Consider the following 24,648-nt stretch of genomic DNA (forward strand, 5'->3'; position numbering starts at 1 on the left):
GGACCTTTTGATTGCCGATATGGTGAAGGTATTTGATTATCTGGACCATCCACTTGTTGTCAGCAGAGCCAACAACATGGGAGCAAGACAATTCATTGTAAGGCTATTTGCTAGCTTCCTGAGTGACAGACTTCAGTGTGTTCAACTCTCCCTTGTTATCATTTCCGAGTTCCCCAGGATTACCTGCGGTTCCACACAGGGTGCTATCCTGGGCCCGATTGCTTTCGTTATAGCAGTCAATGAGCTACTAAAGAAAAAGCCGAACAGGGCCAAGTTTGCTGATGACCTCTCCTTGCCTCTCTTGCGTCATTTAGCCACCGCCAAAGACGATCTTGAGCTAGCCTTTGATGAACTGACAATGGAGGCTCAGGAGGCTAGGATGGAAATTAGCAAGGAAAAAAGTTTTTTCATGAAAGTGAACTTCCTCAAGAAACATACAGGCAACGTTGAAACAGAAGTTGAGCTCAAATCAGTGGACTCTGCTAAAATTCATGGAATTATTATTGACAAAAATCTGAAGTGGGATTCCTAAGTTAACAAGATTGTAAACAAAGCAGCAGGACTACTAAGATTGTTCGCGAACCTGAAACGCTTTGGTTTTACCACCCTGGCCCTTACAAACATCCTAAGAACCTAGATCTTACCCGCCCTGGAATACAGTTGTCAAGTATGGCATCCGGGCTTAACAAATGAACAGAACAAGCAAATAGAGAAGATGCAGAAACGGGCTTGCCGCATCATCCTGGGCCAAGCCTACAGTTCATACGAGGAGAATCTCCAGAGGCTCGGTCTCAAAACCCTATTCCAACGCAGATACGAAGCAGGCATGAGGTTTGGACGCCAATGCCTTCTTTCACAACAGCATAGAAGCATCTTACCGGATTTCTTAGAGCCAAGAATTGACGGTCCTGCAACAAGGAGCAAAGCTGCTGTTAAAGCTGCCCTGAAACAACCAGCACCAAATTCAAGTTAGCGTAGTTATCTTCATTTGTACCATATTTTGTCAAATCTTTTAATAATTGTACATAGTTAATTGTTTTTAGTTCTTTAATTAGATGTTGATAATTGTTGACAATGCCACTGCTATTTTTATAATATTACGGCGCAGTAAATAAATTGATTTATTGATTGATTGATCTCTTGTGAGACCAGTTCGGCGGCACTGAAAAAAAAATAAGACCATAAATGATTCTAGACGGAATGCTTCTAAGAAGAAAAGATTTTTATATTTGTTACATGCTTATTCGCGTAGATAAGCTTTACAGACAAAGCTGTCAATTACTTTCTGTCTATTTGGAGTCATTACTAATTAATCATATAGGCTATATTTCTGAAGTACCAAGGACGGTGAGAATGGAATCTGACTGTTTGAATTGATAAAGTGAAAACTAACACAACCATATAAGTCTTAAAAAATCAGGAAAAATGGGAAATCCAACTTTTGGGCGAACAATCAGCAAAAAATTAACTAAAAACGTAAGGCGTAAAACAGCTGAAGAAGGTATGGCTTTAATTTGAAGTTGCAGATGACTTTGGGAATCAGCAGATTATCAGAGGGTTATCAAATTTATCTTCACGCTTCATGTAGCGACACTTTCAAAAATATGGTGCTACCCTAAAAACTTAATTTTGAAATGACCAAAAGAAAAATCTTAAACAATCGCGCGAATATGAATAGACCTAGACGGATCAAGGGAGCCAAATTGTTTTTATTTTTATGTCTTTGATGCTTTAATGATTAAAAGAGACAACACAACAAAGTGATCTCCATTGTTTTCATGGACAGTATAAGGAAAATAGTACCTGTGTTTGCTTTTACTCATTCAAGAAACAGATGTAGTGTGACGGCCTAGTGAATATAAAACAGTAAAAAGTCCTCAAAGGAAAAGTGTGTATACCAGAGTATTGTGCCAATTGCAATCATTAAACACATGGGAAAATCACATTACCGACATCAAACTATCTAAATTAATAAACATTGCATAAGGATAAAAAAAAAATGAATAAAAAATAAACAACAAACAAAATAAGTAAATAAAAAATATAAAAGATGGTTGTCACAATTTATTGGTGAACTTAAGAGTGTTGTGGCCTAACTACCAGTGTGTTCAGTTGAAAACAAAAAGGCATAAGACTCGCTATGCTGATTCTAACAATACTCTATAAGCCTTTTTCTTTAATGCGAGAAGTAAAATCATTATAGTCTCATATAAGGGCTACAGTTCCCTCTAGCCTAATCTAATTGATAACTCTAGGAATATTAGTAATATGACAAGAATGCCCAACAAAATAGCTCAATAAGGCGTAAATTAAATTAGAATTAAAATTTAACAAGAACGTCTATTTGAGGCATGGAAGCATTATTGAGGTAAAATAAAGACAACTGAACACGTAAGACATTTCCATGCCTCAATTGAGGTATGGAAATGAACTAACTGAGGACAATCTATTTAATGTACGGAAATTGTGAATGTAGAGAAGCAATATTACAATAAAAAAGAACTTACCGAAAACAGTCTTCTTATTTTCGGTTCTTTCACTGCACAATCATCTAGAATTATGTCAATCTTTTCAACTGGGTACATATGAAAATATCCATTTTGCAAGTCTCTCCGCTCCAAGACTTTATGCCTAAAATAACATTTTGATGAATAGCAATTATCTTAAAAACTCAGAAGAAAACGTCTCGTATTTGAACGTGAAAACAACGTTAACGTAAAAAATTCTGAAAGCGTACTTAACATAAATCTACATAAAAGAACGTTTTGACGAATAGCAATCAGCTCAAATGTACAGATTATTTAATTCTGATCTATTTTTAAATAAAAAAACATTTTGATGAGAAGCAATCATAACGCATATTGTGTCCACTGACGTCTGTTAGAAATGATTAAGAGTTTTCTTTCTGATCGTTTACATCGGGTTGTTCTTGACGAGTACACTTCCCCCGAACCGCCAGTAAAGGCAGGCATGCCCCAGGGTAGTATCTTGAGACCGACACATTTCCTTACCTACATAAATGACATAGAAGACAACCTTGTAAGCCCTCTGCATCGGTTCGCTAACGACACCACGACACACATAGCAGTCCAAAACACGAAAACCCAGCTAAAGCTTCCCTGCCCTTAAGTCAGATCTCTTGAAAACTTGAAGAGCATTCCGATTGATGGCTGGAAGGTCAATTCCAATACGCCAAATGCAAAGGAGCTACTGATCTCTCGGTCGAAAGTGCCACACATGCACACTAACTTCATATTCATGAATATGGCTATAAAGAATCGACAAGCTTCGTCTCCTAGGAGTCCAAGTCTCCATGGATCTCCCTTGGAAAACTTATCTCGATCGCATGAGAGCCTCCAGCGCAAGAAAGCTGAGGATCATTCTTCACTGCAAAATATTTCAACACCTAGCTTAATTATCCCACTTTACAAGTCTTGAGACAGATCCATTACCCAACGTAGATGCTAGCTGTATGCTGGTGCTCCAAAAACATTGGTAGTACCACTTCAAAAGATCCAGAATAGGCTAATTATTATTAATGCGCTAATAACCATTACTCTCTCCAGTCCGCTAGTTAAACGTTTGATGCAGCGTCAATGAATGACGCCTACAAGTACATAGCTCACCTCCTTCTATAGCTTTCTCGTATTTTGCCCCCCCCCCTCTATCCAGCCATCAAGACAGACACGAAGGAATAGAGCACGGTCCAATTATCTTAAGGTTGATACTTGAATAACATCTTAGTTCGACGTTGCACCTTGATTTGGAACTCCATTTTTCCCTGAAAGTTTCTTTCGACTTCATCAAAATAAGACTCAAAGTAACTTAAGACCTAATCATGGAGCGATTTAAGAGATTAGCGGCAAATGAGATGTTTAAAAGTACCTAGCGCAGTGAGTTAAGGAATAAAAAAAAACGCAAAAATTCGGGCCTAAGCGCCATGTTGTAAATATACCAATAACGTTAACAACATTTAATTTTTACTTTATAAAACATTAAGTTTTACTAGTGTTTTGATGAAAGCATTTTTGGGCGCAATGAATACAGACAGAAATTTGTTAACCAATAATAACTTATTAACCAGTTAATTACCAAATTACCAAGGCTTTTTACTGACTGTATGCCATTTAAAATATTTGAGCAAAGAATTTCACTTTATAAGCAAATGCCGATAAATGATAGTTCGAATAGGGATAAATCCTTTAATTAGACAGTGAAAAAAAAAAAAAAAAAAAAAAAAAAAAAAAAAAAAAAGATATTTCGATCACATGTACAGTGATCATCATCAGCAGAAATACTGATCGTCATGGAAAAGCAGTGTGGTCTTTGTAATTACCTACATAAGCAAATACAAATGCAAAAGCCCTTCCATTCAAACTTCTCTTGGCCAGAAGCATTACATTGTCATTGTGATATTGCTAAACACAACTTAATTTTTTTTTTGCGCTCTCTTGCTCACGGAAATAAGAATATACGGGAAAAAATTTGGCCGATGGGGGGGGGGGGATAATATAACATTGAAGAAAAAAAAATTAAAATGGAAATTATACAGAAAATATAATAAAACAGAGTATAAAATGTAAAGAATATGAAGATTGGAGGAGGGACATGAGATGGGAGCAATGGAACCCTCTGAAGGCATTTTTCGCTGAGATACGATTTTGCAAGGAGCCTACAGCTCTATAGCTGAGCCTAAAGGACGAGATGCTTAGGTCACTGGATTCGTTATTTTCAGATCTAATCATTCAACGAGACAGAAATGTGCAGTTACTTATACTTATTCTTGGAGAATGTTTTAAATCTGCTTAAAGATAAGAAACTTTTCCTAACTTCACATGTTTTTAATATATTTTCAATACATTTTTCCATCTAAAAAATTAAAAGAAAATTTCAAAATCTACATCAGTATACTTATTATGTATACTACGTATGTTAAGTATATTTTTCTTGCATAGTATACTAAGTAAGTTAAGTATACTGTAACGCAAACCTTAAGTATACTTAGCATGCATAGTATATTAAGTCTTTCAAGGATCAATTTTAGGGCCGGCACTGTTTTTAATTTATGTAAATGACCTAATGTTTGCAGTTAGGAATAAAAATCCTCTTTATTGCAGTCGTCTATGCAGTCCAATATTCTCCCTTACCCATAATCATAGTTTGCATGCCTCAGATTCTCTTATTATTTTTGCCTATGATACCACCCTTATTACTTCTGGGAGAACAGAGGATGAGGTTCGTAAAAAGTTAGTGGACCTCTTCGAGAGAGTTTCAATTTGGTTTGATGCTAACCCTATTGCCTTAAATGTTTCTAAAACTAGTTTTTAGTTTTTTCTCGTATATCTTAGCCTTGTCCTCAAATATCTGAAATTCATATATCCAAAGGCTTTATGAGTAGACCAAAGGATGGCCATGTCCGTTTCCTAGGTACCCTCCTAGATGAAAATCTATCTTTTAAATGCCATTTTGATTTGATTAAAGTCAAGGTATCCAGAAACCTCGGTATTCTAAGAGAACTCAAACATAATTTTCAAGGACCAATTCTAAGTATACTCTTTCATAGCTAGATTTATTCTTATGCTTCCTATTCTCCAGTCATATGGATGTCTACTTTCCCTTCTTTTCTCAAACCGCTTTCGAATATTTACGATAAAGCTTTAAATCTTATCCACGATGCAAGTCATTTGGCAACTAAACCATTACTTGATATTAAAAAACTCTATATTCTTTCCTTTGCGTCTTTTGCTTTTCTTCAGCTAAATGGTGATATTCCTAGGTCCCTTAGATTTGCTTCTTCTTTTGTATCTGATCGGTCAAATGATCAGCCCCGTAGTTCAATAAATATCTAAATTCTACATACACCAACAATAAGATCCAATTTTAATTCTTTTGATGCGTGTCATTTGACATGGAACACCCTTCCCGATTCGGCTCGAGAATGCCACTCGTTTGGCACCCTCAAAAGACCTGTAAAAATGTTTCTGTTTTTATGTGATTAATTTTTCCTTGAAGTATATAGCGCTATCCATTTTTTATTTTCATTATTATTAGTATATTTATAGATGTTGTGATTCACTGCAATTTGGCAAAGCTTATTTAGTGAACTCTCCATGCCTATCTTGTTGGGGTTTTTTTTCTCTACATTTTATGAAGCAAAAGCTTTACAAGTTAAGAGTTTAAATGTTTATGATTATATGTTTAAATATTAATCTTTTATCTTTATGTTTAAATGTTAAAAGTATAAATGTTTAATGTTTATGTGATCTTTTCACAATCCCCCTCCTACAGGCCATGGAGCCTTTGTGGGGATTTGTAGATTGTTATGTAATTATTTTACTGTTATATGGAACATAAATCTATCTATCTATCTATCTATCTATACTATAACGTAAACCTTAAGTATACTTAGCATGCATAATATACTAGGTAAGTTAATTATACTGTAACGTAAACCTTAAATAAACTTAGCAGGCATAATTTACAAGGTAAGTTAAGTATACTGTAACGTAAACCTTAAGTATACTTCACGAAAAGATATCATTGATACAAACTTTAAACGACTGAGGTTTTACCAACCTGATGAGCTTCATCAAAAACTGGCTAAAATATTTGTCATAAAGTTTCAGAACGACAGGCTCAACTTCTGAATTGGCAGCAAGAAGCAGAACTTGCAAAGCCGATTCGCTACGCACTAAAACTGGAATATTATCAACAAGACAACGGGCTGGTATAAAATAGCCGTCCTTTGTGCGAATAAGTGTTATTACATCGAATCCCTCGTACTCTAAAAAGAAATTATAAAAAATAGTGTTAAGCTACGAAATCTAACTGTTAAGTTACTTTTTAAGTTATAATAAATCTACTTTAATTGGCTTTACAATTATAAAAGCACACTCACCATAGTGGAAACAAACATTTTTCGTTTTTTAGACATACAATCAAGACAGTGCATCTGCTTTAAACATTTTTCAAACACTTTAAAAACAACGACACTTTTTTGCTCTGTACATATGTAATTAAGGCATAGCATCAGCTTTTAAACACTTTTTAAGTTAACACTTTTTTGTCCTGTAGATATATGATAAAGGCAGCGGTTCTGCTTTTAAACACTTCCTTAAATAAACACTTTTTTATTCTATAAGCATATAGTCAAGGCAGCGCATTTACTTTAACCATTTTCAAAACACTTAAAAAAAAATAGCAACACTTTTTTTCTTCTGTGCGCATATAATTAAGGTAGGGCATCTGCTTTTAAATGCTTTTTCAAATAAATACTTTTTTCTGTAAATACACGATCAACGCAGCGTATCTGGTGTTAAGCACTGTTTTAAATGGACCATTTTTGTTTTATAACCATACAATCAAGGCAGAGCATCTGCTTTTAAATGTTTTTTTTTTAATAAATACTTTTTTTCTGTAAATACACGATCGACGCATCGCATCTGGTTTTAAGCACTTCTTTAAACGAACGCTTTTTTGTTTTATAAACCATACAATCAAGGCAGCGCATCAGCTTTAAATTCTTTTAAACAATTTTGTCAATAAACACTTCCTTGTTCTCTAAAAATACCATGAAGACACCGCATCTGCTTTTAAATACTTTCTTAAATAAACAGCACATCTGTTTCTAAATAATTTTTATTCTTTAGACATACAATCAATGCAGCACATTTGTTTTTAAACATTTTTATAAAAGAATAATTTTATTCCGTAGACATACAATCAAGGTAGCAAATATGCCTTTAAACCCTTTCTGTAAAACACTTCTTGTTCTATAAACATGTAATCAAGTGGACGCATCTGCTTTTAAACACTTTTTAAAGAATGCCTTAAATAAACACCCTTTTGTTCTGTAAATATAGAATCAAGGCAGCGTATCTGTTTTTCAACTCTTTCTTAAATATACGAATTTTTGTTCTGTAAACATACATTCAAGCAAGGAGAATTTTCCTAGTTCTATTGAAATATGAGAATTAATTTCAGGAACTAAAGAAAGGAAAAGAAAAAGAAAATAATATTGCAAAAAGATACAGTCATTAGAGTTGTAAAAATCGTCAGATTCTGAGGGTCATCCAGGCCTAGAAACTAACCTTGAACCTGCAGAATCCCTGATATTCAAAGAGAAAATTTTAGAAAAAAATAAAATAAATATTAAAATAAACTAATAAACTAATAATTAGAAATAACCGCAATCCGACTGGTTTTATGAGTGTAGAATCGAAAGAAAGGGTAATTTTATTGGGTTGACGATTACAGAGTAGTACACAGCATTTCGGTGCCATAATTTTACTTTTTTACATGTGCAATCAAGGCAGTTTTTGGCATATTATCAAATCAAATGTGTAATAAAATCGAATTTAACTTTTTAATTGAAAATTAACTCTAATTCCACTACGGAATATTTACGAATAGAAGAATGATCTTTTGAAGATTCATTAATACTTTTAGCCTACGTTTTATTGAAAATTGATAAATTCTTAAGAGAACCCAGGAAAGGCGGGGGAGGGGGAGGGGGTAAAGAAAAAAAATAAACATTGCTAGTCCAAGATCAACAGACGTACCAGGAACATTAAAATAACACATTTTTGCCCCTGTGAAAACCTCAATTTTCCACGATTTTTCTTTTGGTTGTTTCAAATTAGAAGGTTTTTGGGGCTTTGCTATATTCTCGTCAATGTTACCATGTGCAATTCTGAGAATAAACAAGCAAAAATAACTAGTTAAATTTGCCAACACTTTTCCCCAATAAAATTTAAAATATTAATAATCTGTTGATCCCAAAAGACAACCCCCAAAGTCACAGTTTGAGACAACCCCCAAAGACACAGCATTATTAATATTTAAAATATTAATAATCTGTTGATCCCCAAAGACAACTTCCAAAGACACAGTTGATCCCCAAAGACAAATATTGAGGTGTACCTCAAACTGTACACCTTCATAGACAAAGCTATTTCTTCAGATTTCATTTTGACTGCCCTTGGTACTTCAACTCTTCTACTTCCATTAACCATTGACAGGCCCTTAAAATACCAAGGACACTAAAATATGAAATTTGACTGTTTGAATTGGTCAAGTTGAAAATTAGTCCGAAGCGGATACATGGATATTGAGACCTGTCCCCCACTCGGGTAGCAATACTCCCAAGTTTACCGTCGAGTCTGGTCTTAAGCAGGGATACCCCTATCGCCCACATTATTCAACTACCAGATATACCGGATAATGAATAATACCCTGATCAGCCACAGGGAAGTTGTCTATGGTCAACTGGATGGCTTTCCTCAATGCCTGACAAACTTGTATTTTGCTGACGATGTTGCCTTATTGGAAACCACAGCCGACAGTTTAAAGACATGATTGATCATATATATAAGATTTCGAAGCGCACTGGGCTTACCGTAAAAAGCGACAAGACTAAAGTGACGGGCGTCAATCATTCTGCTTCATATCAAATCATTGTGTACGACAAACCAATTGAAAACGTCGACGAATTCAAGTACCTTGAGTCTATTCTAAAATCAGATGGTGGAAATGGTAAAGACATTTTTGCCCAGATATCAAGGGCTTGGGGAGTCTGCCAGTCTGAAAAAGTTGTTATGGGCCAGACGTGAGATCTTGATAAAGACCAACGTCAGAGTCTACATAGTATCAGTGCGAACTGTGCTACTGTATGTCTGGGAGACGTGGCTGCTGAAGGTTGTAGAAGCTAGAGCTCTGGACGCGTTCGATCACCGCTACCTTCGCTATATACTTCGAATTAGCAGATGGTTTAGAATTTCACAGGCGAAGTAAGTATCCGCTGTGGCCAGACTGAAGAGCTATCCTCTACCATCAAAAGACGTCGCCTCAAACCTCTGGGTCACACCTTCCGCCGAGCCAAAGGTACGATATGTCGAGACGTCCTTATCTACGAGCCAGTATCATCCAGGAGACGACATCGGGGAGGACAGATGAAAATATTTGGAAAAAATTCAAGGAGGATATTGAGCCACAGGGAGGCTTCTGTAGGCATGGCAAGAGATGGGACAGAGACTGGCTGGAGATCACTGGGGAAGCTGCAACCGACTGATCGAAGTGGTCGTCAGACGAAATTCCAAAGTCCATTGGTGCCGGGCAGGACAGTTCTTCGTCTGGGTCTCGCCGAAAGTAAGTAAAGAAAAGTAAGCAACAGACTATTAACGTTTGGGCTCTACAGATGAAAAGAGCTATCAAATTTACTGAATCAGTTTTACTTATTTGTTTTCATGGTTCAATGTAGCAGCACTGGAGAAAATGCGGTGGTGCTGTAAAAACTTCATTATTTTTAAAGATCCAATAGAAAAATCTTCTCACGGTTTTGCAGTATAAACAGACCTATAATAGGCTAAGAATTTTTTATTTTTTTTTTACTTTTTTTGTTTTCTTAGATTTGGAAAGATATTCCTTTCTGACACTGACTCAAAACATAGTATTTTACTTTTTTACGAAAAAAGATTTACATATCAGATTTCTTCCGGGAATCCCCGTTTCAAAGATAAATTCAAACGCAAATTGCTTCTAATTGATAACTTCGTAAGTAAAAATGGGTCTAACCTCAAAATAAGCAGAACAATTTATCTTTTTCACCAATTAAACTGAAAACAAATCTGAAAACTTTATTATTGAAAAATTCACAATTTCGAATTCAGTTGAAGAAAACTTTTCTGTTAAACCTATAGAATCTAAACTTTGTAATTTGAGGCCAGGAGAAATGTATCGTAATGCGGCAGCTCCATGGATAAAGTTATGCCTGGAAACCTAGAGAAATACGATTCAACCCGGCTTGTTGCAAGGCTACAAAGAAGTGGCGACCCTCGAAGTACATGCAACCAAGAAACTGACATGATTTTGTGCAGCTGTTTGGCCTCAAGCGGCTCTGTGCTCCACAGAGCACAGAGCTCTCTTTCCTCGTAACATGCGAGGAATTACTCGTATCTTACTTTATCACTTTACGGCAAAATGTTTTATATTTTCATTCATGATGAGAGTTCATGATTTTTTAAATGTTATGTTGGGTTAAGGTTTAAGACCGACAGTTAATATATGCAGTCGAGTAATTTGGCGCTCGGAATCACTTTTGGATAATATATTTGTTAATGTGAAGCATGATTTTGCTTATGTTATTTTGAATGATGTTTCTGATCATTTTGGTGTTCTTGTTGTTATTACAGAGTTTGGTGTCCCTACAGCTATGAATATACCACTACAAATTTCTGCATTGAAAATGGATGCTGAGGCTCTTAACATATTCAGAAGAAAATTAAAGAACACTCAATTTGACTTTTTAGAAAGTAGTGATCTGCAAGTGAATGAAAAGTTTTTATTGTGGTATTCAGAAATAACTAAATTACTAAAAGAAAGTTGTACAGTTATTAAAAAGTCGGCGTTTCATGTTACCACTAGAAAACCCTGAGTTACTAGAGGACTGATGAAGGCCATACCAAATCGAAGACTGCTATATAAATATTCTGTATTCTCTCCTGAGGCGAAAGTGAGATACAAGAAATATAATTGTGAACTCAGTAACCTATTACGAACAGCGAGAATTAATTATTATTGAAATGAGTGTAAAAAAAGTGCAGGTAATCCCAGGCAGACGTGGAGAGTAATTCAGTCTGTTCTGAGCCCTTCCAAAAGTTCAATTTTACCTGAAAATTTTAACACTGATGCTTCGATTGTAGATAATCTGTGTGACCATTTTTCTATTGTTGGTAAACGGATAGCGAACTCCACAACAAAATTTTCTGAGGATGGAACATACCACCGGTTTTTACCCGAGGAAAGTAATGTATCTGCGTATCTGAAACCAGTAACTGCTAGTGAATTACGTACCAGATTGTGGAACATGAGAAATAATGCTTCGGGTGCTGACTTCCTTTAATTGCGTGTACTTAAGTATGTTTTCTCGGAAATATGCAACCAGGTTTGTGTTCTATTCAATATGTGCCTAAAATTTGGTGTTTTTCCCGATTTTATGAAAATCGCTTGAGTGGTTCCGCTTTTTAAGGGCGGAGAAAAAAAATTACCAAATGATTATAGGCCTATTTCATTGCTGCCAGTTTTATCGAGAGTTTTTGAAAAAATGATTAGTGGCAGTATGGTTGATTTTCTTGAGAATAAATAGTATTTTAGTAGAACTCAGTTTGGATTCCGTAAAGCAATGTCGACAGATCAAGCTCTTCTTTTTCTCACGACTTTGTGAACGATGCTCTGGACCAAGGGTGGAAAGTTGCATCTGTTTTTTTGGACTTTGTGAAAGCCTTTGATGCAGTGGACCATGGAATTCTTCTGGTGAAGCTGAGGAATTGTGGTTTTCGAGGTATGTTTTATCGTCTATTGGAATCGTTTCTCCAGGATAGAAAGCAGTTAGTCAGTGCTGGTGAAATTAAATCGCAAGTTAAAAGCGTTGAATTCGGTGTCCCTCAAGGGTCTGTTTTGGGACCACTACTGTTTCTTATATATATTGATGACCTGCGAAATGCTATCAATGGACTGTCTTTTGATTTAAAATGTCGTGATACTGGAGCATCAAAATCTATTTTGCCTTATTTTGCTGATGACACGCATCTAACTGTTGCTGCAAAAACCGGGGAAATGCTTATATAGAATCTTCAGACTGGCATGCTAAACATTAAAAATGGATGAGGGTTAACAGACTTCAGCTAAACCATGCAAAATCCCATTTTGTAATGTATGGGAGAAGTAGCAATTACTACCCTTGGATTGACAAAATACAGTTAGATGAAAATATTCTGCCTCGGGAAGTTTCGACAAAGTATCTAGGGGTGATTGTTGATGAGTGCCTTAACTTCAAAGAGCACATTTCATGCGTTAGTGGCAAAGTCGCCAGAAATGTTGGGATGATGAGGAAACTGAAGCACTTTTTTCCGAAAGACATTATGAGATTGCTTTATTTTTCTTTTGTTCACCCATACCTTCTATATGGTTGTCTTTTGTGGTCAAGCACGTTTTTAATTCACCTTCGTCCCCTTAGAAGTTTACAAAATAATGCCCTACGTGTTTTAACTGGAGATAATCATAATATGTCTGTTAGACATAGATATAATCAAGTAAATATATTACCGATGTCTGGATTATTCCGTTTTTTTAATGCTCTTTTTATGTTCAAATATGCACACGCGTTATTACCTGAGTGTTTTAGGGAAATGTTTACAAGTGGTGTTAATTTTCATAATTACTCGACTAGAGCATCAGCACTAGTTCGGCGACCTCAGGTTATTACAAAGCGATCCGTTTTTTCCATAAGACATATTGGCCCTCGGGTGTGGGAACCATTAACGCAGGCAATTTCAACAATTGATGAGCTAAATGAATTTCGCAGTAAATTAAAAGGACAGTGTTTGTCTACATATGAGTTTTAATCCTTGCTGGGCGAAATTTCTCTCAAGTGATTGTGACACTTTTTTTTGGGAGGGTGACGAGGAGGTAGAATAGAAGAATGATTTTTAATTTTGTGTCTTCGGTATCCAATTAGGTCGTGAAATTTTTAGAAATTAATTTATTTCGTTTATTTTTATTTATTTATTTTCTTATTCTTATTTTTTGCCCTTTTTTTTGGGGGGGGGGGTCTAAGGATGGCTGGTAGTAATTGTGTATGTAAGGTTTTGTAAAGGGTGATGTCTGCCCATACAAGTTTAATAAACTTCGGGTTTTGTTGTTAATGTGTTATATTTTTTTTTAATAAAACCTTTTTCTCTCTCATTTATCGCCGCTGTTTTTCGGTTTAAAAAAATGCATATTAGGGTCATTTACATTATGTTTACGTAAATAAAAAAAGGCCTAGAAAACCATTCCCCTATAGCGTTCCTCCACATGCATCAAACTTCATTTTTTGTGGACCAATAAGTATGCAAAAACTCCTAGACGGAATAAAACTGAAAAAAAAAAAAACTTCTTTTACAGACATTACAATCAGAAATATAACAGCTATATTTATAATCTGAGTTTCAAATTGAATACTTTTATAATACATCTTTTAAATCAAAAGACGTTAGTATTTATTAAGCATGCGATGAATACAGCTCAGTCATAAAATGAACATAAAGAAGTTAGCATCGAAATCATCTTCTTTTTTTTCATACCTGACTCAATCTTAACCAAGCATTGACCGAAATATTGGGTTATAATATTTTTTGTCTGAAGCACTAGGAAATTTTATTGTACAATATTATTAAATGACAATGTCGATTCTGTAGGCTATTAAATGAAAAAAACAAGTTTTTTTTAACTGAAAGTAAGGAACGACGTTAAAACTTAAAACGAACAGAAATTATTCCGTATATGAAAGGGGCTGTCCCCTCCTCAACGCCTCGCTCTTTACGCCAAAGTTCTTTATTGTTTAAAAAAAAAATAGAGTTGTGAGAAAGTCCACCTTTAGCGTAAAGAGCGAGGCGTTATACGGAATATTTTCAGTTCGTTTTAAGATTTAAAGTCGTTCCTTACTTTGAGTAAAAAAAACCTGTTTTTTTTATTTAATTTTTGAACGTTTTTGAATTAATACAGGTTTTGATTTTGGCTCAAAGTACATGAATAATTAAAAAAAAATTTGTATATTAATTTTACTTTTTTTTTTGTTAAATGGCTTTCTCGAAACTTGTCTAATTTTATTTACGAACGTTTTTATTAGTAATAAATACACGTAACTTACGAATTAACTTACGTAACGAACTTCTATATTAATATATTTTTAATACGTATATTAGGGGGTTCACCAATACTATATTAGCATTGGGTAAAGTTCATAACTTTCAGCCCTCCCCCCGGGGACTTCGGGGGATTAAGTCATCATAAAAGACACAGTTATCATATTTCCGACCATGCTGAACAAAATGGCTATCTCAAAATTTTGATCGGGTGACTTTGGGAAAAAATGAGCGTGGGAGGGGGCCAAGTTGCCCTCCATTTTTTTGGTGACTTAAAAAGGGCACTACAACTTTCAATTTCTGTTCCAACCCTCCCACGATATTCTAGGACCACTGGGTCGATACGATCACCCCTGAAAAAAAAAAAAAAAAAAAAAAAAAAAAAAAACGCATCCGTGATCTTTCTTCTGGCGAAAAATACAAAATCCCACATTTTTGTAGATAGACGCTTGAAACCTCTCAGAAGGGTTCTCTGATACGCTGAATATGATGGTGTGATTTTCATCAAGGTTCTATAACTTTTAGGGGGTTTTCCCCCTTTTTTTCGAAAATCAGCCAAATTTTTTCAGGCGCGTAACTTTTGATGGGTAAGTTACCCCGAACTGTTTGAAACATTAGATTTTTGTTTTCTTTGAGAAAAGAGCAATTTCCAAAAAGAATCATATAAAATATAATAAGTTTTTTAATGTGAATAAACCTTTCCAATAATTCAAGTTTGAATTGATACTAATGATAACATCCAAGAACCAGCAGAACAAGAATAGAAAAATTGTGTAAAAGATTCAAAACTATGCAAAAAACAAAATTTTAAATTTTAGTAAAACTCGCATAAAAAGAGAAATCTGACGAATAAGATACAATCAACTCACTCTTGGTTAATTTTCATTGAAATACTTGATTTTGCGTTTCAACATAATTTGCTTTTCCTAGAAAGAAGAAACGATAAAAGGAAATAAATTGATAATTTATGGAATATTTGATGAATTTATTTATGGAATATTATCAACTTCTGTTTTAGGTAACACCGAAAAAGAGATAAGAGAAAGAGCAACTTACCAAATTTAAAAATTTCTGGGGGAGGAGCCTGATTTGACAGTATCCCGCTATTCCTGAAAGGGAAAACTTATTATAAGTCTCATGCTACTCGTTACTTCCATGTATATACATTAAGTTGTAGTAATTAATTTCTCTATTGTTATTCTAGTAGCTACTATTATCGTAAACCAGATACAATTAATTTCTATGTATAGACGCAACCGGGAGATGGAGGAACTATTGGACTTTTGTGTTATTGGAGATTAGACTCAGCTACTCGTATTCCAATTCGGTCTTAGCGCTGCCATGGGGTTGGACGCCTACAATATTTTTTCAGTGGAAACAGTCATAATTTTTTTTAAACTAATGTTTCATGGGTCGTTCATATATATATATATATATATATATATATATATATATATATATATATATATATATATATATATATATATATATATATATATATATATATATATATATATATATATATATATATATATATATATATATATATATATACACACATATATATATATATATACACATATATATATATATATATATATATATATATATACATGGGCGCCCATATGGGGGGGGCAGGGGGGGGGCTCCGGCCCCCCCTGGATGTATGATGCAACCATATCTTCATATATTTGTTTTGAAATTCCTATTATTAAGCATTAAAATTGCCAATTAGACGAGGTTTGACCGCCCCCGGGAGTTTAGCGTATGGGTGCCCATGTATATATATATATATATATATATATATATATATATATATATATATATATATATATATATATATATATATATATATATATATATATATATATATATATATATATATATATATATATATATATATATATATATATATATATATATATATATAATATATATATATAGCTTACCTCCAGTCTATTAGCACGCCTTTGAAACATCAGTTGATTCACACTTAGAGATAGGTAAATAGTCTGGATATCTGAAATTCCCATCGTTTAAAATTCTATTCATAATTTAAAAATTTCCATCTGCAAATGTTTTCCAATGGAAAAGTGAAAACCAAAGAGGATAGAAAACTGACGAAAACTGAAGAGCATCAGATTTTTGGCACTTTCATAGGGGGAACTAGAAGACTAGAAGATTTTAGTAGAAATGGACTTAAGCGGAGACAATAGGGATAGATTAATAGTCTGGATGTCTGAAATTCCCATTGTTTAAAATTCCAGAATAGTTTGAAAATTCCCATCAGCTAATACATTTTGATAGAAGACTGCCCTTTTTCAATGCCAAGTGCGACAATTTTGACAGTAACTGAAAACGGAAGATGATGTAAAACTGAGATTAGTCAGCATTTTAACACCTTGAGCCGGAGAGCTGCATGAATAGAAAATTTGGTGAAAGTGGGCTTAAATGCATAAATTAGGGGAAAGTGAATAGTCTAATTGAAAAACTGTGATAAGAGGTATTTTGACGTGTGCAATATTTTAGTAGAGCCTATTATGTTTTACGCAAATTCTTCGGACACATAAGATACGTTTTGGTAATATAATCGGAATAGAGACTTGGATGAATTGACTCATTGCTCACCTGCGACTTGAGCATTCAACCATTTTTAATAATGCAAAAAAATGGAGGAAAATCAGCTTATTCGTGACTAAGTGAGTGTTTAATATTTGAGTGCTCGTACTTATATAGGTATAGGTACGATCTTCTATTTGCTCGTAAACGCAAAAGATCAGCTCAAAGGAATTATCATTTTTGCAATTCCGTTGCTTTGGGAGTTCCCTGCGTGATTAGCCCCTATGATTGACAAGCTTACCGATTAAATGGATTAAAATTTCACATAACAGCGTTAAGATCTCATTGTGGCGGTCAGCCGAGGCATAGGCTCACAAAATGATTTCAATATGCCATATCTTCTTAAGCTCATGAATAACAAGCAACAATAACAAGTAATAGTAAGAAGAATAACAATGAACATATTATGTTTTTTCCCATCATAAGCTAAAAAGAACATACTGATGGTGTAATGAGAAGAAAAGAAAGCATCATTTATAACACATATACAGCAAGTCTAAAGAATTTTTGAAGGACTGTTTGACTGTTTATTTAATTAATTCAACATAACAAAAAACATATACCCCCAACAGAGAGCAAAGCTCGTAAAATTGGGTAAAAAAAAAAAAAAAAAAAAAAAAAAAAAAAAAACAAAACATTATATCATCATAACAAAAAAGAGAAAGAAAAAAAAAAAAAAACATGGTTAAAGAAAAAAACAAAAAACATAACAAACATAAATAAAACAAACGCTGGACAAGTGAGGCACAGAAGGCTATCCCAACATGGGTAACAAATATAAACAAAAAAAAATAACAATAATAATAAAAAAAAATTTCTATTCCACCATCACAGGTCAATACATAATTTTAATATTTTCTTCCTTAGAACTGATATTTGCCGAAAAGATGCCTCAATTTGAATTCTATATTTCAGCCTATATTTATTTGAAATAAATGGTATTTGGTATCTAATTGAAAATCTAGATCTTTCACAATTAACAAAGGGAATTCGATATGTTCCAGAACACCTAAGAGCCGAAGGAGGGGGCAGAATCAACAGAGATTTTTCATAAAAATAACTACTAGGATCTTGTATTTTAAAATGCCATATTGATATATTAAGTTCTCTTATGTGTTTCAGATCTAATAAATTCAAGAAAAGAAATAATGTTTCATTTTCCGATGCATCTCTAAGTTTTGATGGACGATGTAAAAAATTTCCAAGTATTCTCACTGCTTTATTTTGAAGGATCCGTAGGGGTTTTATATGCGTCCAAAAAGTATTTAAATAAATAATTGTGCAATAATTTAAATAAGGAGCAATCAAAGAATGATAAATTATTTTTAAAATTGAAAATGGAAAAACATGTTGCAAACGATACATAGACCCAATATTTTGCGAAAGTTTCACCCTTAAATGATCAATATGAGTTTGAAATGACAAAAGGGGATCAATAAAAACTCCTAAATAACGATATGATTGAACTCTACGTATTTTATGCTCACCAACTTGAAGCTCCTGACATTAAATTTTTTTAGTAGCACGTTTTGAATGACCAAAAACCATAAATTCAGTCTTCTTAAAATTCGGTACTAAATAATTAGAAACAAACCATCGATTAACTGAACTAACAGTGTTAAACAAATTTTGAATTAATGTAGATGATTCCTTCGCTTTAACATAAACATATGTGTCATCTTCAAATAAAATTGCAAGACCATTATTTCCCTGCAAACATCGTGTAAGATCTTTAATATACATCAAAAATAAAAGCGGACCTAATACCGATCCTTGTGGGACACCAATATCTTCAAGATCATTTAAACTAGACAAATGTCCATCAACATCTACCACGATTTTACGTCCATAAAGGTATGATCTTATTATATCTAGTCCTTTCCCTCTTATACCAGAATTTTCCATTTTATCAAAAAGAATTTCATTGTTTAAAGTGTCAAATGCTTTTTTAACATCATAAAAAACAGTAGATACATGATAATTACTATCTAAGCAGTCATTTATTTCTAATACAAGAGCTGCAACTGCTTGTTCCGTCGAATGGCCTGCCCTAAATCCAAACTGATATTTGGTAAAAAAATTTATTTTATCTAGATAATTAGTAATCCTTCCTTTTAAAATTTTTTCCAATACTTTAGACAATGGTGATAAAATTGCAATAGGACGATAATTATTTGTATCAGATTTATCTCCTTTTTTATGCAATGGTATTACACGTGCAATTTTCCATCTTTTAGGAAATGTACCTGAGAAAATACATAAATTTAAAATATGAAGCAATGGTTCAAAAATTACACCTGTAATATTTTGCAGGAGCACTAAAAACTGCTATTAGCACTCATCCGCTTCAAGCCTAGCTTATTTCTTTTCTTGACCACAGCCAATAGGCTAACTTAACCCATATCGTATATACTATCGTATTACTAGTCTATAGTAACAGATAGAGACGAAACTTAGTCTATTTGTACAAACAAATTCTTAATATGTTACATGCAGATTCCTACTCATTGGCACACTAGCCGATCCTGTTCAGTGACGTCAACTGGAGAAGGGGGCATTCATCTCCCCAAATTTTGAAAGAAAAAACTTTTTTCGTTAAGAGGGGGGGGGGGGGGGAGGTATTTTCATTCCAAAAAGCCTTTTGAAATTTTAAATGAAAAAAAAAAAAAAAAAAAAAGACAATTTTGCCCCATACCCCTCCTAGTTTTTGAAAAATACATTTTGCCCCCTAAATGTTCATGAATTTCTGCCACTGGTCCTGTTACTGTAAAACCTGCAATTTATGCGATAGTATCTGGATTTTGGTTGCCATGATTAAAACTATGATCTTTTTTTATATTTTCATTGGACGCAAGAATAATACTCTTGTGATAAGGCATGAAAATTTTCTTCAATTCCAGCCTACTTTCAATCTATAATCTGGCATAGTTCGCTTAGTACAAATAAATAATCATGAACACAGAGGTCATATTAAACTTTCTGCATGGGTTCAACAACGGTATTATTGAACTAACATGAAAAAGTCGAGCCACCACTTTTTTTTAATTAAGATCACTGGTGCTAGGAGTATTCTCCCACAACCCCCCCCCCCCATGGAAATTTCCAACACATACAAATTTAGAAGCCAAAGAGAAAGTATGAGAAATGAGAATAATGAAGAAAAGAAGGAAATTTTGGAAAATTCTACCAACATTTCAAAATATAGCCAAATATGATGCAGAGTATCCTATATTATTTTACTTTATTATAATTATTTTTTCGTATTTTGAGGGTTGAGGATAGGTTAGAGAAAATAATTTGAAAATATGAAATTGTAGAAGGCTAGCCCAATGAGGGAAATGCACTGAGATACAGACTGGGACTTATAAGTACGAGAAGTTACCTCCTGTGGCCTTGGTCTGGTACTGACCAAAGGGGTCACTAGTCAAAGTGTTGGAGGGAAGGCGATGAATTTTAACGACTGGTTGGTCATTTTTACTGACTGATTTGGGTGATATCGCTATTAAAATTACTTAATTTTCTTTTCTTTTTTTTTCCGACTGAGACTTATCTTCTTCCATTGATTTTACGTTATATATTTCCATCAGCCTATTTATACTAAACAAAAAAAAAAGGGGGGTAAACTAGTCGCGCTTTGCGCCACTATTTTACTGACCCCAAATTTTTTATTCAACTGACTGAAAACATAGAGGGGGGGGGGGGGGCCCCTCCCCCCATACATGATGCCCCTGCCGACAACTATAGTAAATACTAGTTCACCCCTTAGGACCGAAAATACGCCCACTAGGCGTACATCAGAAAATTTTCCCACCGGAAGTACCTTCAAGGGGCATTATTTGTCCTTTTTTTCAATTTAATTTTAATAATATGATGTTAAACTCCGAGTCAAAATCTAAGACGAACAGAACTGCTTATTTCAAATAAACAAGCAAATTGAATTTTTTAACCTTTATCTTGCCCGGTTATGATCACTCGACTCCCTGCCCCTAAACAAACGAAAAGAAGAATTTAAAAACCAATCCAATGGGACAATTAAAAAAAAAAACTTTTTTCAACTGAAAAAAGCAGCATTAAAACTTTAAAACTGAAATTATTCCGTATAAGAGAGTTCTTAACACCTCGCACGTTACGCTAAATCTTTTTAGCGCTTTCAAAAACTTTGCAGTTCCAATTCAATAGCCCTGTCCAATAAGAACGACTGCTGAAAATGTTGTCTTAAATTTTGCATAAGTTTTGAATATTTAGTAAAATTTTCAATGAATAATAAGTTCTTAACAGTATTTTTACTACAGAATTTTGGGTGTACAGGATGGGGTATTATTGTTCATTGGATTGAAAGTCAGCATGACACTTGATCTTATACGCGGCTGAAGCCATCACGACCTCTATGATACGGTTATCTTATGCTTAAATACATTGTATATATCTTAAAATGCATTGAAATATTGTATATAAATAGGAAAGGAGAAAAATACCATTTAAAATCGCTGAGAACAAAAGTTCCAGTTAGGATTTTCCAACCTCCCCCCCCACCCGAAATGTCCTGGCAAGGCTCATGATGCTCCGCCTTGCCTTTTCGACCTCTTTATAGGTAGATCTGTGAATGAAAATCTTATGCTACACATAAAAAAGTTGTCACAAAACAATAGCACCAATAATAAAGGCGTAGACCAGAAATATTCCCGGGAATCCAGAAGAATTAAATTATAATTTTCTACCTCACCCCCCCCCCCTCCCCGAGGCTCATTCTATACTTAACTGAAGGGTTAATTAACATATTTGGGCGTGAAAATGCACTCTTTAAGGCATAATGCCCACTCCCCACGCCTCCTTCATAATAGCTGATGCACATTTACACATCATTGTGTATAATTCTATAAAATATAAAGCAAATTAGTTTAGTTAAGAAAAGAATTTAAATAAATATCAGAAACATTTTTCTGCAATGAGAAAGGAGATATCACCCTTATTCAGGTTTAGTCTAAATAAGGAATATGAGAGGTCTCCTACCCCCCCCCCCTCTCCAATACTCCTTCCTATATTTATCTTAAGGCCCATTGAGATTTAGACAAGTCGAGCATTGAAATGCGGTCTTTTAGGCACCTGGCACCCGCCCACCAACATAATGACGCACCACCCCTCCTTCATAATAGCCGAAGCACAATTATACTCTTTTCTTCATTTTTTCGTTGATCTTATTTTCCCTCCGGCTGCTCAATTTTACATTTGCGGGGATTTTCCAGGAAGAATTGTGGGGGGCGGTTAAGAGGGAATAACCTTGACCTTCGGATCACTAAATAGCTTTTAATTCGAGTTATAATACCAGGCAAAACGGGCATCGAAGGCGAAAAAGATCATCTCGTCATTCTCAGCAGCAGAGAGAAGCAGGTTAGGAAGACGATGATGATCAAGGTCACGTCCAGCAACTTTCTTAAAACTGAATTAGTTATCTGGAATATATTTACTAGAATTAGGCCAACTACAAGTAACTCGAATGGTTTGCAAAGAACAGGAGAAACATTCATTGGTTTAGAGGGAAGTGTTGTTCAGATATTTTCCTTTTTTAGAGTGGGACTAATTAAACAAATACTAAATAAATCGAGAAGAATACCAGAAACTAAGATTAGTTGGTACAGCGTAAAATGATCAACTGAAACACAAACACGAGCTTCGAGGCTTCGAAGTTTGAGCTTCGAGGAAGAACGAGGTACCGCAAATGGAGTCAACACCGTGAGATAAATTATTTCGTATGTTCGTAATACAATCAGAAAACACTGACGTGAATGAAGATAAAACTATTAAAATCGAGCTAACGTTTGTCAAACTTCACAATCGTGCAACAAATCAAACCTGAACTATTGATGTCGCTGACCAAAACTGATTTGAACATTTATACAAAGATAGATTTTCTGTCATTGAGCAGATTAGAAACAGGTTTGGGATCACTTCAGCTACTGACTTCTCTTTATGTTTTTCAGCACTTTCAAAAAACGGCACTCCCTATAGAATCGGATTCCATTAGTCATAGCGGCATATCGCACTCTTTCCAGATACAGAACTATAATTTTAACTTTGCACAAGAATTGATAAAGTCAGAATTACTTGAGCATTCGCACTTCTTCGATCTGGCTCAGACTCTGTTCAAAAGGTAACTTAGGACTCAACGACAGGTGAAGTCCGTTCAATTTCAGCAGAATATGTGTTTAACAAGATTAGTTGCACAGACTGACTTCTTGGAGTTTCTCTGAAAAATGCTCAAAAGGAAATCCGATTTTTCTAATAAAGGAGTCAAAGACATGTTGGAACATAGCCAAGTCACTTTTACTCTAGTAAGTTATTATGTTTCACTTGATGGAATCACTTGACCTGAGAGGATTCAGCTTAGTTAGGAATATGGTGTTGACCACCTTGAAATTACTAGGAAAGTGATGAAGAGTCTGAAATGCCGGATTGACTGTAATCTTCAGGTCTGATTTCGCTTCAGAAGAACAAAACAAGAAACGAAACGACGACCTGCTTCCTGAGTTAAGGGCATAAATGAGGCTTGCCTCATTTTCAAACGGTGTAAGGAGTGGCACGTCCTGCTCAGAATATTTACACAGCTGCTATCTTTTCTGTAAGACTACAATCCGTACGGTCGGAAAAAAAATACTACGAAATTCAGTAATGCACAATCTGGTAATGAGGGATCGGCAGGTTTTGTCAAAAAGGAGGTCAGAAGTAATATTACGATAGGCTGTTGGCAGGTATACTGGATCCACTAAAAATTTTTGAATCTTAACTACAATAAAATAGTCATTCTCGAAACCCTAAAAGGTGCAGACATTGGCCTTTTCAGCAAGAGAACAATAGTGCAATTACTTTCCCGGCTCACACTGCTGTATTTTGCAGCACAACGATAGCACAAGAATCAACATTTATGTTTAAGGGGGGTAAGCTATCTGAGGTGAGCATGCGATGCTGAAAGCAAAGTATTTGGGAAGATCTTTGGAACAATTGATAACTCTAGCTGTTCACTATTTCAAGATGTGACTCACAACCTTAAGACAGATTAACACTTACCGTGGCGAATCAGTCAAAATTGAGTCCCCTCCGTCTGGACTCATTCGGTCTGCCCAAATTGAGGCCACTTCATCCTGCTTCGCAGGGTCCTCTTCTTTCTTTACAAATTTCTGGACACTCTTGAAAACGGAAAAGAAATTATAACTTCAATAAATACATGTGCAAATATACAATAAATACCTATGAAAAATTGTGCTCTAGACATAATTCTGAGTATAAAGCTGGTTAAAAGAAAGTTATACTATAACACAGTTCAAAAAAAGACAAAACATAGCGTGCGCCAAGG

The 24,648-nt window shown here is 34.6% G+C and overlaps 1 protein-coding gene across 1 annotated transcript in view; it reads right to left on the reverse strand.

The window, feature by feature from the left end:
* LOC148944620 (uncharacterized) overlaps window positions 1-24,648 on the reverse strand; it is a 97,610-nt gene that overhangs the window by 4,963 nt on the left and 67,999 nt on the right. Inside the window, exons 13-16 of the mRNA XM_089100220.1 lie at window positions 24,363-24,481; window positions 15,738-15,790; window positions 6,577-6,784; window positions 2,508-2,631 (exon numbers count right to left, since the gene is read on the reverse strand). Of these exons, the coding sequence (XP_088956346.1) occupies window positions 2,508-2,631; window positions 6,577-6,784; window positions 15,738-15,790; window positions 24,363-24,481 (504 nt within the window). The remainder of the gene's footprint in view (window positions 1-2,507; window positions 2,632-6,576; window positions 6,785-15,737; window positions 15,791-24,362; window positions 24,482-24,648) is intronic.

The sequence above is a fragment of the Artemia sp. Qi Xiang Cuo genome, chromosome 14, assembly GCF_049724085.1.
Source record: "Artemia sp. Qi Xiang Cuo chromosome 14, ASM4972408v1, whole genome shotgun sequence".
Lineage (NCBI taxonomy): Eukaryota > Metazoa > Arthropoda > Branchiopoda > Anostraca > Artemiidae > Artemia > Artemia sp. Qi Xiang Cuo.